The sequence below is a fragment of the Euleptes europaea genome, chromosome 10 (assembly GCF_029931775.1).
Source record: "Euleptes europaea isolate rEulEur1 chromosome 10, rEulEur1.hap1, whole genome shotgun sequence".
Lineage (NCBI taxonomy): Eukaryota > Metazoa > Chordata > Lepidosauria > Squamata > Sphaerodactylidae > Euleptes > Euleptes europaea.
In genome coordinates this window covers 12,259,364-12,278,611 of record NC_079321.1, presented here as the reverse complement: position 1 = coordinate 12,278,611, position 19,248 = coordinate 12,259,364, and the positions used below count along the sequence as shown (strand labels likewise).

The following is a 19,248-nucleotide window of genomic DNA, read 5'->3' as shown; positions in this document are numbered from 1 at the left end:
AAATGCTTTTGTATATAACATTTTTTCAGGGGGTCGTCCTATATTCGAGTAAAAAGACAGAGAAAACCAAAATCTCACAAAGGGACAATTAACATGAAATGAACCTTTATAAAGCTTCCTAAAGATAAAGGTAGTCCCCTGTGGAAGCACCGGGTCATTACTGACCCATGGGGTGATGTCACATCCTGATGATTACTAGGCAGACTTTGTTTACAGGGTGGTTTGCCACTGCCTTCCCCAGTCGTCTACACTTTTACCCCCAGCGAGCTGGGTGCTCATTTTACCGACCTCGGAAGGATGGAAGGTTGAGTCAACCTTGAGCCGAAACAGACTTCTGTCGGGATTGAACTCAGGTCATGAGCAGAGCTTTTGACTGCAGTACTGCAGCTTACTACTCTGCGCCACGGGGCTCTATATATACAGCTTCCTAGGGTAACAGTTTTCAAGGTGACTGAAAGACTTCAAGTGGCAGGTGTTGGACAGACTGTTCACTGCCTGAGATCCTGGGTCATAGTTGCCATTAGGACTATACCTTATGTATCAATGATCAAACTCTGAATAAGGAAGCTTCCTATGTTTTATACAATCACACCCTTTAAGTTAGTGCAGAAGAATGATGAAAAGTAGTGTCTCCTTCCATAATTCATAAGTAGCTCCGTCTCATCTGAACCTTCCACCAAAAAGTTCTTTTATTTCATGGAATTGATGGGCTCTACCACAGCAGAAAAAAGGAGTTCACCTTCCCTAAAAGGCCCTTGCCATAATATTACCAACACTTGACAGTTAATGGAGAAGGAAGTGCAAGCCAAGGGACCTCCATTATCCAGCCCATGAACCAACCACCATCCAAAACAAGGTACTCAGTAATGCACAGAATACGGCCACCGTGAGAGACAGGAGACATCAGAATAATCTCGTCCGTACTACAGAACTGGCCCTTGAAATGACAAGGGCAGAACATAATCTATCCAAGGAGCCGGAGTATAAGAACATAAGAACAGCAGTGCTGGATCAGACCAAGGCCCATCAAGTCCAGCAGTCTGTTCACACAGTGGCCAACCAGGTGCCTCCAGGAAGCCCACAGACAAGATGACTGCAGCAGCACCATCCTGCCTGTGTTCCACAGCACCTAATATAACAGGCATGCTTCACTGATCCTGGAGGGAATAGGTCTGCATCATGACTAGTATCCATTTTTACTAGGAGCCATGAATACCCCTCTCCTCCATGAATATGTCCACTCCCCTCTTAAAGCTCTCCAAGATGGCAGCCATCACCACATCCTGGGGCAGGGAGTTCCACAATTTAACTATGCGTTGTGTGAAGAAATACTTCCTTTTATCTGTTTTGAATCTCTCACCCTCCAGCTTCAGCAGACGACCCCACATTCTAGTATTATGAGAGAGGGAGAAAAGTTTCTCCCTGTCCACTCTCTCCAAACCATGCATAATTTTATAGACCTCTCTCATGTCTCCCCTCAACCGCCTTCTTTCCAAGCTGACTGCAGCGAAATGGCAAGAGGACCAAGGCCCCTGATCTGGGTCTCTGGAAAGGTCACAAAAACAATGACCAGAGCCATTAAAAAACAGGAGTCCAATGGCACCTTAAGTTATTAAGGATTCTTCTCAAGCTGTATGGTACTGCAGCCAGGTCCTTGGATACACATGACATGTTTACCTAACACAGTGGCTTGTGTCCCACAGAGAATCCATCCCCTGTGGGTTTCTCTGATGCTGTTCTCTGTTTAGATGTTTTTGCTCTCTCACGCTTTCTCGAGGTAGTCTTGTTCTCTTCTCTCCTCAGTCAACCACAGCCTGCTCATACTTCCTTTTTGTAGGGACAGACTTAGAAGTTGTTTGCGTCCTACTGAGTCTTCGCCAGCACAAAGGCAAGAGCCCTTTCCATGGCTCCCATATGCTCTCCTTCACTTTCTTTTCAAGCTCTCGTGACCCAAAGGTCTTGAGCAGTAAATGGGGAGCCTTTATTTCTTTAAGGAAAACATGGTGGAGAGATACTTGGCCACTGCCAGTGTTATTTTTGGATCTCTATCCCCCAGCAGAAAGGGGTCTACTTTGTCTTTTGGTACGGAGGCAGATAATTTAACTAGAATAGTGGTAATCCATTGACTGCAATAAGTATTGTATAGGGGACATTCCAACATCATATGAGTTAGTGTGTCAGCTCTCTTCAGGTCACATGGACAAAGACTATCTGAATAAGGTAAGTTAGTGAATCTTCCTTTTAGCACCGCTGAAGGAACGGCTGTTATGGGTTTCAATACATTTATGGTTAAAAGTATAGCCTGGCAGCCTAACCGCCCATATGCAGCAGGATTTTTACCTATAGAATCATAGAGTTGGAAGAGACCACCAGGGTCATCTAGTCCAACCCCCTGCCCAATGCAGGAAACTCACAACTACCTCCCCCCTACACCCCCAGTGACCCCCACTCCATGTCCAGAAGATGGCCAAGATGCCCTCCCTCTCAGGAACTGCCTAAGTTCATAGAATCAGCATTGCTGACAGATGGCTATCCAAGCTCTTTTAAAAAACCTCCAGAGAAGGAGTGCTCACCACCTGCCGAGGAAGCCTGTTCCACTGAGGAACCGCTCTAACGGTTAGAAAATTCTTCCTAATAACCTATAACTAAAGATGAAATAGATGCATTATTTACAGTTGCTCAAATTGAACTTTTTAAGCCAAGTGCTTATTTTTGTGTTTTTATATTTTACTTTTTCATTTTTATACTGAAGTAACTACAATAAAAAGGAATTTTTTAATTCAAAGTTTGTATCATTGCTTGGGGTGACTGGTTAAATTAGATAATGTATTTTTCAGTGAAATACAAGATCTAAAACCTTAGTCACTTATCACAGCACTTGACCACTTCACGGCGTTCAGGAGAGCAAGCATAAAGCTCTGAGGTAACAAAGAGAGTGTGACTTGCCCAAGGTCACCAGCTGGCTTCCTGTGTAGGAGTGGGGAAACAAATCCAGTTCACCAGATTAGCCTCCGCCGCTAATGTGGAGGAGTGGGGAATCAAACCCGGTTCTCCAGATCAGAGTCCACCGCTCCAAACCACTGCTTTTAACCATTACACCTCGCTGGGCGAAAGCCCCAACTGGCCCTGCCCAGCTCTTAAAAACACTTGGCGGGCACCAGAAAAGGTATCGATGGGTGCGGTGGTGACCATGGGCACCACTTTGGGGACCTCTGTCACAGAACGCCTCATAAATGAAGTAAGGCAAAATATCACAGTTGCTACTCTGCCCCCCCCCCCATTCACACAATGACTACTATATAAAGCACCCACGGCTTCCAATTCCTTCCCCCGACTGAAGTCCATGGATTGAAGAATCGGGTTTTAACAGCATTGAAAAGACCCGGACATTGTGAGGGCTGGGTGCCAAGTCATCTCTAGGGGACGGAAACTCATGTGTGTGGGGGAGGTACTTGTGAGTTTCCTGCGTTGTGTAGGGACTAGATGGCCCTGGTGGTCCCTTCCAACTCTATGATTCTATGATTGATGCTATGTCCATTTGCCACCACACCAACAAGTATATGCTTGCCCAAACACATATTCCTCAATCCAGGCTCAACACCGTGTGTGCTTAAATGTACTCTGCTGAGCATAGGCCAAATAAGGCATCCCCACACGAACTGGATACTAACTAGGTCATATACAGAGACTGGAAATCTCACCAGATGTACAATCATTCTCTAATCCCCACCAAACTCCTCATTACCTTCCAATCTAAGCACCTTAGGCATTACGTTGGAACATCCGAGCTGGAACAATTCTTCAGCGTCTGTTTACAGACCCCAGGAACTGTAGCACAATGCACAGCTACAATACTAAGCTTCTTGTCCTGCGGTATCGACTCAGGGAACAAGATTATTTTGTGGGGGAACGTTTTCCAACCCACATTTTTATATTTTTAAGGAAGTGGTTCTGTTCTACTCTATTGCTCTGCACACTGAATGCAATATTACTTAAATAGTCCTCTCCCTTGCGGTAGCCGGCCAACAGTAACAGGGCCGGTTTGCTTCCGTGTTTGAAACATAAGTCGTGGTTTTTAATACAGTAAGTTACCAACCTATCCTATGAATTAATTTTCCTCTTCTTCTGCTCTCTGACCCTAGAAATATACAAATGAACAGGCCAGACGGTTCCGCTCCATTAGTTTGGCTTGTTTCACCAGGAACAGCGGCTAATTATATTTACCTTTTATACTACACAATATTTAGAGTAAATACTCTGGTATTTTAAATATGAATGGCAACAAATTATTTATTTCATTCACAGTCTGCCTTCCTTGTGGAGACTAGAGTCAGATTGTGATAAGAATCTGACAGGAAAAAAGAAATCACCGTAATGAACATTATTTACGGAGACAATCATCAAATCAGATTTCGCCTCACAATATTAGAAACTAAAAGACAGAACATTACCATATTTCAGCCAAGACCTGTGGCGGCAGACCAGATTGTAAAAAAAAAGTACGGGCTTGATCCCCTGTGTAAGAAGAACAGAAGGAAAAAGGAAGATGTCAGAATGTCATTCCAGATGTTTTAATGGCATGTTTGTTTGTTTTTAATAGTGATAATTTATTATTTTAATTATAAGCTGCCTACAGTAGTACCCTGGAGAGGCAGCATAAGTATCTCACCCCAAAGCTAAATAAGTAAGATCGAGCCAGACATGCACGCTAATAATCTGAATTAGGTTTTCAAGTCCGACAGCCTTCTTGGAATTAAATTAGTACACCCATTTGCAATGGCATATAAAAATGTATTGCAAAGATGGACTTTTCTAATAAGGCTATGTGGTGGTGGAAAGTGCTGTCAAGTTGCAGCTGATTTAGGGCAACCCTGTAGGGTTTTCAAGGCAAGAGACATTCAGAGGTGGTTTGCCATTGCCTGCCTTGGCGTGGGCTGAGAGAGTTCTGAGAGAACTGTGACTGGCCCAAGGTCACCCAGCAGGCTTCACGTGGAGGAACGGGGAATCCAACCCGGTTCTCCAGATTAGAGTCTGCCTCTCTTAATCACTACGCCAGGCTGGCTCTCATAAAGCTATAGTTGATTATTATTCCAGTTTGGTGATTTGATAAAAAGTACAAGATAAATAAGAGCAGCTTAATGTGAATACTGACTTTGATGGACCAAGGGTCCGATTCAGTATAAGGCAGCTTCATGTGTTCATGTGAATGCTTGCAAATTCCTCATCAAGCATGCTGATAGTGCAGCACACTGTGGGGCAAGGCAGCTTGCCCATGAAGCTCAAGGTGAGAAAAATGTGGGGGAAATGCAGCCTACAGAAGCCTCACAATTTTAAAAAATTGTTTATTTACTTCATTTCTCACTGAGACTCAGGGTGGATTACCAAAAAAGGACACTATTATACAAATAACGCAATGAAACCCTCTCGTAAGGTTAAGAACACCACACTCCCGATAGTATAGGAATGCAATGTACCAGGCCCATTTGTGAATTAAGTTTTCCAGTTGTAATGGAGAAGACGGCAGTTTACTGCAGACGAACACACACCAACCTGTAATGTATCCTCCGACTGGCTTAAGGTTATCAAACTGCTTGTCATGCTTTGTTCTTTCTTCAGAGGTGATGGCCCAAATATTTGGGCCTCCTGGAACACAAAAAGAAAAAAGCCTCTTCAAGAATGTGCAACACAGATGTGTTTAATTGGTGGTGGAGGTGAAAGGTGCCCTCAAGTCACAGCCGACTTATGGTGATCCCTTTTGGGGTTTTCGAGGCAAGAGACTAACAGAGGCGGTTTGCCATTGCCTTCCTCTGCACAGCGACCCTGGACCACCCTTGGTGGTCTCCCACCCAAGTGTTAACCAGGGCCTACCCTGCTTACCTTCTGAGATCTGACGAAATTGGACTAGCCTGGGCCATCCAGGTTAGAGCATGTTTAATTAGGGAGGGGGGAAATCACTCTTTGCTTCTTAAACTTGCCCTCACCAGTTTTGGAGGAATACTTTTATGATACATTCCAGAGGGATAGCCTTGAATAGCCTCGTGCAGCCAAACCAAACAAAAGAATAACCAACATATTGCGGTATAAGCCTTAGAGTGCCAGAGACAGCCTTGTCTGAGGCATGGCGTGCGGTACACATACCCCCAGAGTCCTTTTATTGTGACCAAACTGGACTGTCTTTTTTTTTTATATATATATAAATTTTTATTGGGTTTTATAATAGAAATTTTCCATTGCATTAAACAACATCTATAACAATATCGAATTTCAATTCTAACCTAAAGTTGTTATAATTCCATATCATATAATAAAAAAGAGAAAAGAAAAAAGAAAAAAAGAAATGGAAAATTTTTTGACTTCCCCATCACCTCTATCTGCCTCTTAATAAAAAGTTCCTCCCGTCATAGGTAATCTAATCTTGATAAAATATCAATACCATATATAAAAAACCATAATCTGTTAGTAAATATAATTATGCTTATTCAATATGAAAAAAAAAAATCAAAAATAATCCTCTGGATCAGATTAGAAAATATTCTTCCATTCTTCCCAATTTTAACTCATATTCACAATAATGCATCCACGCCCCCCATTCCCCCAAAAACCGAACGTCATTTTCTTCATTTAGAATAGCTGTGAGTTTTGCCATTTCTGCCACTTCAAACATTTTAACAATCCAGTCTTTTTTCTCTGGAGTTTCTAGCCCTTTCCATTTCGCTGCATAAAGCAGTCTCGCAGCTGTTGTGGCATATATCAAAAAGGTTCTTTGTGTTGCTAAGTCGTCTGGAATCATACTCAATAACATCATTTCTGGTGTTTTGGATATATTCTTTTGTAGTATTAGTCTCAGTTCGTTATAAATCATGTCCCAGAAGTCTTTGGCTTTGTCACAGGTCCACCACATGTGATAAAAGGAACCAATTTCTTTGTTACATTTCCAACAAATAGGGGACATCGTTTTATAAATCTTTGCAATTTTCTTGGGTGTTAGATACCATCTATACATCATTTTATAGATGTTTTCTCGCACTGACTGTGCTTTTATTCCTTTTAAATCTTTAGACCATAATCTTTCCCATTTATTTAAAACAATATCATGTCCCACATTTTGAGCCCAATCGATCATAGTTGGTTTAATCGTGTCCTACTCACAGTATATTGTTAAAAGGAGATTATACATTTTAGAAATCAGCTTTGTATTATTGTCTAGTAGAATCCTTTGAAAAGGAGATTTTTCTTTAGAGAAACCTTTTTTTGCATCTTGTACAAAAACTGATTTGATTTGGTAATATTGAAGCCATTGTAAATCATCCTTAAGCAGTTGAAAGTCTTTTAGTGAGCATTTCTTTCCTTCCCAATTAGTTAGATCTTGATAAGTAATAAATTTGTCTGGTCTAAGTGGGCGCAAAGTTAGCATTTCTTGGGGCGATATCCACATCGGTGTTTCTGGTTCCAAAATGTGTTTATATCTCATCCAAATACGAAGTAGAGAGGACCTGATTATATGATTACGGAATGTTGCTTGTAGTTTAATTTTATCATACCACAAATAACCATGCCATCCACTTAAGTTATTATAACCTTCCAAGTCTAGCAAACGTACATTTGACAAATTCATCCAGTCTTTTAGCCATACTAAAGCTACCGCTTCAGCATAGAGTTGAAAGTTAGGCAGTGCTAAACCTCCTCTAGTTTTTAGATCCACCAAGTATTTATAAGCAGTCCTTGGTTTTTTTCCTTGCCAGATGAAGTTTGAAATGTCTTTCCTCCAAGTTTCAAAATATTTTGTTTGTGATATTATTGGTAAATTTTGGAATAAGAAGAGCATCCTCGGTAAGACATTCATTTGGATCGTTGAGATACGTCCCATTAATGACAATTTTTTGTTTGACCATATAATCATATCAGTTTTAATCTTACCCCATAACTTGAGGTAATTGTTGGTTAACAGATCTTTATTCTTTGCAGTGATCCAAATTCCCAGGTATTTAACTTTGTTAGCTTTCTCCCAGCCAGTATATGATATAAATTCCTGTTGTTGTATTTCCGATAAATTTTTAAATATTATCTTTGTTTTTTCTTGATTCACTTTAAAGCCTGATACTTTTCCAAAATCATCCAAAGTCTCCTGAAGTATATTCATTGACTGTGTTGGGTTTTCCAAAATTAGCAGTAGGTCATCCGCGAATGCTCTCAACTTAAATTCATGTTTTTTAATTCTTAGCCCGCGGATGTCCTCCATACTTCTTAGTTTCACACATAGCGGTTCCAACACCAACAAAAATAAAAGTGGAGACAAGGGACATCCCTGTCTAGTCCCTTTCGTGATTTGGCAGTTATCTGACATTGATTCATTAACCAAAATTTTAGCTTGTTGGGAGGTATAAATAGCCGATATACCTTTCTGAAAACGATCTCCAAAATTCAATTTATCCAAAATCCGTTTCAAAAAGTTCCAAGAGACCATATCAAAGGCTTTTTCTGCATCCAAAAATACAAAAGCCGCAGTTTGTTGAATATTATGGTCATAATATTCCAGTGAATCTAGTAAAATTCTTACATTGTCTTTTATTTGCCTTCCTGGTATAAAACCTGCTTGGTCCTCATGTATAAGATCCTTAATAAATTGCTTTATCCTACATGCCAAAACCGAAGCAAAAATTTTGTAATCCACATTTAAGAGCGATATAGGTCTGTAATTAGATGTTTTTTCTGGATCTCTTCCTTCTTTGGGTATCAGTGATATAAATGCGTGTGACCAAGTCTCCGGGGATGTTCCCTCGTCCAAAATTGCATTGTAAAGTGGACCAAAAAATCCAACTAAATTGTCACTAAAAGTTCTATAAAATAGTGCAGTAATTCCATCTGGTCCAGGTGTTTTATCCGTTTTTTGTCTCAGTATTGCTTCTTGTATTTCTTCCCTTGTTACTGGAGCTTCAATACATTCTCTCTGGGTCATTGACAAAGCTTTCATCTGTATTGAGTTTAGAAATTTGTCTATTTTCTGTTTTGGAGTATTTTCTTTCTGATATAACTTAGAGTAAAATGAAACAAATTCTTTCTGAATTTCTGAAGTTGAATAAACTGGTCCTTTAGCAGTTTGGATTTTTGTTATAATCTTCTTTTGAAATGAGTCCTTCAGTTGTGTTGCTAAAAATTTTCCTGGTTTATTTGCATATTCAAAATACTTTTGTTTAGCAAGTTTCAGATTTTTATTCATTTCCTCCATTATTACCAAATTTAATTGGTGTTTAGATGCAGAAATCTGTATTTGAATTTCTCTTCTCTCCTCTTCCTGTGTTACCATTACTAATTTCTGCTCCAAATTTTGTAAATTCCAAAGTATGTTGTTTGTAAATTGCAATTGAGTCTTCTTCCAGGCCGAGTGTTTCTGTATCATAAAACCTCTCAGAACAGCTTTGAATGCGTCCCAAACTGTATTTAAAGAAGTTTCCCCATTAAGGTTAATTTCAAAAAAGTCTTTCATTAAAACCTGTAATTCCTTTTGTATCTTGTTGTCTTTTAAAAGTTTATCGTTCATTCGCCATCTAAATGCTTGTTTATTGTTCCAATCAAAGGTAACAGGATTGTGATCAGAAAAAGTTCTAGGTAAAATATGAATTTTACGTAGTTGCGTGAAAATTGATTTACTGGCCCATATCATATCGATTCTGGAGTGTGAATCGTGTCTTGCTGAATAAAAGGTGTATTCTTTAGCTGTTGTATTCATTGTTCTCCAAATGTCTTGTAATTCTAATTCTGAAGCCATGGCAAAGAAAGTTTTAGGCAAGCATCCATCATTGATATCTTTTGCTTTTGATTTTTTGTCCAGAGATGGGAGAATAATTCCATTGAAGTCGCCCATCAATAAAATTTGGTCTTGTGCGTACTGGGTTATCAGGTCATGTAATTTTTAATAGAAGGATTTTTTCCCTTCATTGGGTGCATAGATTCCAACCACTATTGTCCTTTGTCCCAATATTTTAGTTCTGATAATTACAATTCTTCCTTCATTGTCTTTATATACTAGTTCTGGACAGAGACTGGGGTGGGCATAGATTACCACTCCCTTTGTTTTAGTTTTAGCAGAAGCAATAAATGCTTGTCCAAGCATCTGTTTCTCCAAGTATTTTTTATGCTTTGAAGCTATATGGGTTTCTTGTAGGCAGATTAGGGAGTATTTATATTTCTGTAGATATTTGAAGATTCTGGCCCTTTTAGTTTTCTCATTCAGTCCATTTACATTCCAAGAAATTGCTTTTGCCATAATGTAGTATTTTTTAGCAAAATAAAAAGTCTATAATTTAGTACCACCTTCTGCACCCTGTACCTCTTCTTCTTCCTCTTCTTCTTCCTCCTTCTCTCCAGGTAATTCTTTAAGGTCCATTTTATATTTTCTCAAAAATTTCCCCACATCTGCTTGGGATAGAATTGTCGTTTTCACTTCCTTATAGGTGAAAGCCAAACCTTGTGGCATAATCCAACGATATTTGATGCCATTAGCTTTCAGTATAGACACAAAGTCTTTGTAGTTATTCCTCTGTGAAAGTAGATGCCTTGGAATATCCTTCAGTAGTATAAGAGAGGAGTCTCCTGCTGACACTGGATTTTCATAATGAATCTTCATAATCTTGTCTTTAACTCTGGTGTCATAGAACACTATCATCAAATCTCTTGGCTTAGATCTTCTCATTCTAGCAGGTAGTGGTATCCTGTATATTCTATTAATGGCTTGTTTTAATTCTTGTTCATCTATCTGAAATAAGTAGGCCAAATTTGGTATTGCAGATTCTTTATTATCTCCCATCATATCTGGAAAATTGCGTATACGAAGGTTGGTCTCTTTCACTCTCATCTCCATCATTGCCATTTGATTTTTTGCCGCCATCTGATCCGCTTGTATTGTTTCAATCTGTTTTTCTTGGCTTGTTAATTTTTTCTTTGTATCCTTGTGCTCATCCATCACTTTCTTAATTGATACATCCATCGCTTGCATATCTGTCTTCATAACAATCATTTGAGTTTTTACTTCTTTCAAGTCTCCAGTGACCACATCCAACTTCTGATTAATAGCTTGGGATGCTTGACCAAGATTTGTCATCATAGAAGTCAACTGTGCCATCTGTGCAGACATCTGTTCAAACTGTTTATTTGTTGCCTCAGTTTGTTTAGTTAGCATATCCTGTAACTTTTTTTCCATGGTCGAGGTTTGTAAAGAGTCCCTTAGTTTAGTATAGGCAGGGCTATGTAGTGAGCCAGAGCGGGGTCGAGACATTTACATTCAAAAAAAACTGGTAAAATACATGTCCACCGACAGGGCCTTTAAGGTACTGGTTAAAAGATGATAGTTCAAAGATCAGCCTAGTAATTTTTTCGGGTTGAAAAGAGTCAAAATTGGCTTTAAAATTGCATTTTAAAGTTTTAAAATACCAGTGAGTTTTTTCGGTCGCTCTAGATCGGATTAATCAGGAAGAAAAAACAGGAAGTTACTAGTGCTGCAGACCTTCTATCGCCTCTTCTCGATGGTTATTCCTTCAGGAATGATTTGAAAGTAACTCGAGTGCGACGGATATTCAGTCCCGCGGCTACTTCCTGTTGTTTTAGTTCCAATGATAGAGAGGGTGTTATAGAGAGTCTTCCGTTCCAGGCACTCCCTTACTGCAAACGTGGCAGGAATTCGCCGGAAAATCAGGAAGAGAAATCACCCTCCCCTTCCTTCGGACCTCTCATTGGTGATAATTCTTGTCAGTCTAAAAGGTATCCTTCCAACTCTTTGTTATGGTTTAGGCTGATCGATCCGATAAGGCTCCTGTCGCTAATCCCGATGACTAACTCAGATCAAACTTTTTCAGTTCGGATTATGGAGGGGTGGGGGTCCCAGAAATATTCTTATCAGCCTCCCGTCTGTTCAAATTTCTAGTAAGTAGACGAAGAGTTCTTTTGTACTCACTTGGGTGTCAAGAGGTGAGGTTCTTTTCTTTATGTAGTCCTTATGTTGGTATTAAGGCGGTGGAGGGTAGAGCTTGCTGCCAAAGTTGCGTTTTGGCGATGTCCTTCCCTAGTGCCCTCGCAGGACCGGCGTCTAGGACTCCGAGGGGCTTAAAAAAGCCCCCTCAGAGTACCTAGGAGGTCAAACCGCGTTTGCGGGCTGCAGGGAGTTCCTGCTTTCCAACCCACTTGCAAGGGTCGGATTGGGGTATCTATGTACCCCAAAAATAACGCAAACTTGGATTTCTCCCAGGACAACCTGGGGAAATGGAGTGCTCTCTCCAACGGCACCACCGGAAGCCTCCAAACTGGACTGTCTTTAAGAGAATTAAATGTACACAAACCAGACACTAAAAATGGAAACTCTCAAAACCCAAACGGAGGAGCATTTCAATGACAGATTTATAAGCAGCCATGTTTCAGTGAAGATCGATACATAAGAGGACGCCAGCATGAAGCTATCAAGTTGGAATTAATATGATCTGATGCTTATTGCACTTGGGCTATTTAAAAAAATGGGAATACTTAAACACATTACAGAATGTACCTCGCCCGCCTTACAGGTTTATGTACACGTTTTGCCACGTCATCCACAGCTGGGAAATGTCCTCAGCCATTCCGATGGGATTCTGGTTGTGCACTTAGATTGGACCCCTGACCTGGATAGCTCAGGGTACCCTGATCTTGTCAGATCTCAGAAGCAGGGTGGGCCTTGGTTAGTACTTGGATGGGAGAGCGTCAAGGAATACTAGGGTCCATCAAGCCCAGCAGTCTGTTCACACAGTGGCCAACCAGGTGCCTCTAGGAAGCCCACAAACAAGATGACTGCAGCAGCAATGTCCTGCCTGTGTTCCACAGCATCTAATAATAGGCATGCTCATCTGATCCTGGACAGAATAGGTATGCATCATGTTTAGTTTTCATTGTAACTAACAGCCATGGATAGCCCTCTCCTCCACGAACATGTCCACTCCCCTCTTAAAGCCTTCCAAGTTGGCAGCCATCACCACATCCTGGGGCAGGGAGTTCCACAGTTTAACTACGTGTTGTGTGAAGAAATACTTCCTTTTATCTGTTCAGCAGATGACCCTGCGTTCTAGTATTATGAGAGAGGGAGAAAAGCTTCTCCCTGTCCCCTCTCTCCATACCATGCATAAGTCAGTTGTGACTTGGCGGCACTTTACACACACACACACACACACATAGACTGGATCTTATTTTCATCTGTGCTCCGAGGTGTTATGTAACAAGCCTCCATCTTGGAATGCTTGGTCTTCAGTCCCTTTGGAATAACTCCCACCCCTCATTTCACTTCTCTCTGTTTGTACCCTCGGGCTTGTGTGTATATATAAGCTGCAGACTAAATATAACATTTTATGCCTTTGATTAAGCAGAGCGTGGCTCACAAACACTTATGGCACCACATATGAGTGAGTCTTTACAGTTCTGCAGAATTATTGCCGTTCTATGATTCTTACTTCCTAGACAAGATTTATTTTGCAATGCTGTCCCCTTTTTCAAAAAAACGTTCAGCTGTTGACACAAACGATTAGGAGGACTTTTCAACATTCACGCACAGAAACTTCCTACTATTGCTGACTATTCACAGTATACGCAGGAAGCATGATTATTCACAGTATATGCAAGAAATATGATTCACACATGGTAGTTCAACTATTCCATTGGCTTTTGACTAAAAAAAACACAGTAGAAGCTCTTTAGAAGCTCACACTTGCTAGCTGCAGTACATGGGAAATCAGCTTAGCATTAACATAAAATTATAATATGTAATATTATAAATAGAACAAATATTTTTTTCTCCAAGTCTCAACCTGGGGAGAATGAAAAATAGCAGAATTTCAATATGGCATTTGCTTCTTTCAGCCGAATGTTAGCAATATCAGCTTTGACAGCGCAATGGCGTATCGTACGGTTTACCATTAAAAGGTACAATAGATAAAGTGCAGTTTCTCCACTTACTCTGGTTTCTCTTCAGATCGTATAAATCTTTCGCCTTTCACTTTAAAAAACCCACATGCAAGAATGGCCTGCAAACGAGCCTTAAAACTGCTTTGCTTCCAGGCAGGAACCTTCCAGGTAGGAATTTTGTAACAAAGCAAAAACAAAAACGAACAAGAAACCTCAAGAAACTGACTTGAAAAACTGATTGGGTTTTCATGTGATGCTTTAACTCAGGGAAAATGTTAACAAAGTATTACCACTAGAACAATGAACTTTTAAAATATGCGGCACTGGTTGAGAATTCCTTATAGAAAATCAAGGACAGGCAATGAAACATTGCTTACTGTTTCAGGCCAGCGTGGTGTGGTGGTTCAGAGCGGTGATTTGGAGAGGTGGACTCTAATCTGGAGAACCGGGTTTGATCCCCCACTCCTCCACATGAAGCCAGCTGGGTGACCTTGGGCTAGTCACAGCTCTCTTAGAGCTCTCTCAGCCTCACCTACTTCACAAGGTGTTTGTTGTGGGGAAGGGAAGGAGACTGTAAGCTGGTTTGAGTCTTCCTTCAGTGGTAGAGAAAGTTGGCATATAAAAAACCCAACTCTTCTTCTTCTCTTTCTCCTCAGCTTCCTCCAACCCTAGGTCAGTTTTCATGTCGTCCCCGCAGGCTGTTAAGACTCGAGTCCAGTAGCACCTTAGAAACCAACATGATTCTCAGGGCATAATCTTTCGTGAGTCACAGCTCCCTTTGCCAGATTCGACCCTGCCCTGGATAGCCCCAGGCTAGCCTGATCTCGTCAGATCTCAGAAGCGAAGCAAGGTCAGCCCTGGCTAGCATTTGGAAGGGAGACCTCCAAAAAATACCAGGGTCCAAGCAGAGGCAAACAAAGGCAAACCACCTCTGCGTGTCTCTTGCCTTGAAAACCGTATGGGGTCGCCATAAATCCACTGTGGCTTGACAGCAAAAAAGAAAAGAAAAAGGTGCTACTGAACTTGAATCTAACTGTTCGAGTGCAGACCAACATGGCTACCCTCTGAAACTATCCCCATCAGGCTGTATGGAGACAAGGAGTCCATACAACTGGGGAGAAAGGCAGCGGATAAATGAAGTAACTACAATATAGTCAAGGAGCGCATTGAGAACTTGTACCTGTGCTCCACCCTCGTGAGGCCAAGTTTCCCTGGAATCATGAGGGAAAGATAAAAACGCAGTCCTTATTCTGGCCATTTTGATACCCCTTCCCCCCAAAAAAAATAAACAGGTAAGCTCACACCCCAGTTCACCTTAGAGTCGGACTTGGACAAACCATGTCATTGGCTAATAAGTCAGCAAATGCTTCGGGTTAACACAAGGCTCATCCTGAGCGCTGGAAGCAACAACCCCAATGATATTCCACCAGGCGTATAATTGAGGACAGCTGCAGGTGATATCAGTGCTGTCCTCCCTACTCCTCACCCCCTTATTTGACAACTGTTTTTGACAACTGACAGTACGGGGGGGGGGGTGTCTGCCGACGTGGCTTGATGAACTTGCCCTGGGTGTAGGCACTCTTGCTATAGCAGGCACCATATTATACGGTGCTTTTAGTTAATTAATTTAAGGAATGATTGTTATAGTTTTAATTGTATTTTATTGTTATATTGTGTTTTTTTTTTAAAATAAAATTTTATTATATAATAAAGGGATACAGAAGGAAAACGGGGAAAGGGGAAGAATAAAGTGTCAAACATGCCATTAAAAAGAAATTATAAGTAAAGGTTCTAATGCAGATCAAGCAGACGACATTACTTCGCATTTCAATATTTGGGCAAGTTGTACGAGTAACATAGTCAATAAGTGGTCGCCATCTATGACTAGTTAATGTATCTACAAACCAAAAAAATGTCTAAATGTAAAATTAAAACTACATTACAATACAATACATTACAATATATTGTGGTTTTGATGTTGTTACCCACCCTGAGCCTGGCCTCAGCTGGGGAGGGCGGGTTATGAATTCGATAAATAAATATCCAAAGTGACCCTCCCAACGATAACATCACAAGTGGCTTAGGGACCATAAACACCCTAACCCCCTCCCCAATTTAGCTGCTGCTGCTATGGAGGCAGAATTCTCCTAGCAGAATTCCCTCCTGGGGAGGGAAGGTGATTGTAAGCTGGTTTGATTCTGCCTTAAGTGGTAAAGAAAGTCGTCATATAAAAACCAACTCTTCTCCTCCTCCTTTCTTTTCTCCCCCTCTTCACAGCAAAAAATGCTGAAAGCTTGTAATCCTATAACTCTGCTCTGCCTCTTTTGTCAGGGGAAGACTCCCACATTGGCCAAGAGAGGATGCAAGCCAGGCTTTTCCCCACCTGACACCAAAACTGATCTCTGCGTAAGTCCTGCCTTTTCCTGGCCCTCTGCCTTTCACAAGCAGGGATTCAAAACCACACAGCCTTCCCTATCCTCGTGTCCCCACGTGCAGAAAAAAAGTTTTCTCGTTGATGATTCTATATTCATACTGAACAGAACTGTTTAAAGCAAGCTGGTCCACATAATGAGTACCTAGCTTGCTGGGGGTAAAGGGAAGATGACTGGGGAAGGCACTGGCAAACCACCCTGTAAACAAAGTCTGCCTAGTAAACGTTGGAATGTGACATCGCCCCATGGGTCAGGAATGACCCGGTGCTTTCACAGGGGACCTTTACCTTTACCACATAGTTAAATTGTGTAACTCCCTGCCCCAGGATGTGGTGATGGCTGCCAGCTTGGAGGGGAGTGGACATGTTCATGGAGGAGAGGGCTATCCATGGTTACTAGTAAAAATGGATACTAGTCATGGTGCATACCTATTCTCTCCAGGATCAGAGGAGCATGCCTATTATATTAGGTGGTTTGGAACACAGGCAGGATAATACTGCTGCAGTCGTCTTGTTTGTGGGCTTCCTAGAGGCACCTGGCTGGCCACTGTGTGAACAGACTGCTGGACTTGATGGACCTTGGTCTGATCCAGCATGGCCTTTCTTATGCTCTTATTTGATTTTGTTATTCAGACTAAATGTTGGTCGCAGGAGTCTAGATCTGGGAGTCTTATACTTTTGCCACACGTTTAATATTAAATGTTTGTGATTGCCTGCTTCACAACCTCGACTGTGACCTAAAAATCTGCACAAGCTTGTCAGAGAACGCTTAAAAGATGCTGAAACTGGAGTTTCTACCAGCAAACAAGACTCTTGTGTCTGCGCAATCTACGTTTACCTTAGTAAGGGATATTGTTTGCTGGAAGGCGACTGCGTTATCTGTTCTTACAAAATTATTAAAGAAACCACAAAGCTTTCCTTGGGCTGTGTACTGATCAAAGGTACCTTTTGACAAAGATACCATGACCACTCTCTTTTTAACTAGCAGAAAGTCTTCTTTATAAGAAGATGCTTCAGGTGAACAAGGCTTGATTGCACCGCGGCCCACAATGGATACAGGGCAGGCCAGCGTGTTTTGTTTACTGGCAGGGATGTAGCCAAAAGTATTAAACATGTGGCTTTTTTAAAATCCTTGGACATGTGGATATATAAAGTTAATTAGAATCTGCAAGAAATTAAAATACAAAGGTATTTTTAAGAGAAGAAATATTCAAACTGGTTTTTAACAACGTTGATACCAAAATACAGGCAAGAGGGCCACAGTTCAGTGGTAGAGTACACCATGTGCACACTGAAATTTTGAGATTCAAACCATGGGATTTCTGGTTAAAAGGTTATCAGTGTCGACAATCAGGCAGCAGGGCTCAGAAAAAGATTATTGCCTTAGGCCTTGGAGATAGTTTCAGAGGGAAACGTGTTAGTCAGCAACAGAACTAGATGCGAGTCCTGTAGCACCTTAGAGACCAACATTTTCGAGAGTCAAAGCTTCCATTGTCCCTTAGGCCTTGAAGAGTTACAGCCCATTCCTGAGCTGTCAGCAGCCAGGGACAGTGGGGAGCAGCGCCTCCTAGCCCATTTCCCGGCCGCCGAAAGCCTTAAAAAAGCAGTTTGTTTGCTTTCAAAAGTTTAAATGGGGCAAAATGCCCCATAGCAAATAACAAGGCTGTGCCTGCAAAATACCAGTTGCAGCCCCGTCATTCTCCGTGCTGGTATCTGGGGCTGAAAGGGGACAGGGAGTTGCCTACAGGCAGCTCCGTCCCCTGGAATGCCCCAGGAATGCCCCCCAGGATGCCGGCATGCCCCCAGAATGCCGGTGAGGGCCTTTATGTTGCTGGCATGCTGGTGGAAGGCCCAGCAAGCGTCTCAGGGTGGCGCTGCCACAGCAGCGCCAAGAGACCAGTGTCCGGGCCTCCTCGCTGGCGGCTGTGCCATCCTGCACGGCGTAAGTGGCCCGGCTGCCAGCAGCCAGGCCACTTATGCTGCCGCGGCCCCTTCCTGGCCTCCTGAGGGCTTTCGTCCTTGAAGGTCAGGAATGTGCTGTTAGTGTCAGCCACAGCGGGGAAGAGCAGGCTACAGAGACTCCTACTCCACTACCTATAAGGGAGCTTCTAACAAGGGTAGGTCCCCCCGGCCACCAGCGGGAGATGGGGGTGTAGATCCAGGCTGGGGAACTCCTGGAGTTTTGGGGATGGAGCCTGTGGAGAACAGGGACCTCAGTGGGGTACAATGCCATAGAGTCCACCCTCCAAAGCATCCATTTTATACAGGAGAACTGACCTCTATAGTCTGGAGATGAGGTGTGATTTTGGGTGATCCCCAGGTCCCCCCTGAAAGCTGGCATTCTTACTTCCAGTGTTCACTATCCCGTTGCTTATATTTAAAAGACACTTACAGTTAAATATTTAGCTGGAAACCTTATCAAGGCCCAAAGTGTAAAAAGTGTTATACTAAGGGCCGTCTTAATGGTTAGGCATCGTTTTAATCCACTCCCAAATAAAGACGGCTATGGTTTTTCTGCACAAGTGCAAATATTCCCATAAACTGCTGCCGTGCTGGATGGTCACATACCTAGAGATTAAGTTTGGGTGGAAAGAATGCGAGCATGAACCACACCCAGTTGATTTATTTAGAAGACTGCAGTAAAATATAGCCTTTCCGGAAGCCTTTCCCGCTCACCTAATACAAGCTAACATTTGGACAGGCTGTTTTGCATGACAATGTGCTTAACTGCAGGGAGGTAAAGTTTTGGCACAATGCAGGGAACTTTTTTGTACTTACACGGGCTCCTCAGTCCTAAACATTCACAGCATTCCACATTTTAGCAGCCCTACAAGTCTCACAAGCATAACTGCCCGTCTCATATACATAAGATAATGAAGTGAACCAAGTCAGACCAGCTTTAT

At 41.9% G+C, this 19,248-nt stretch overlaps 1 protein-coding gene across 1 annotated transcript in view; it reads right to left on the bottom strand.

The window, feature by feature from the left end:
* The window catches only part of ITSN2 (intersectin 2), a 112,936-nt gene that overhangs the window by 72,828 nt on the left and 20,860 nt on the right, over window positions 1-19,248 (bottom strand). Inside the window, exons 3-4 of the mRNA XM_056856153.1 lie at window positions 5,551-5,643; window positions 4,452-4,515 (exon numbers count right to left, since the gene is read on the bottom strand). Coding sequence (XP_056712131.1) covers window positions 4,452-4,515; window positions 5,551-5,643 — 157 coding nt within the window. The remainder of the gene's footprint in view (window positions 1-4,451; window positions 4,516-5,550; window positions 5,644-19,248) is intronic.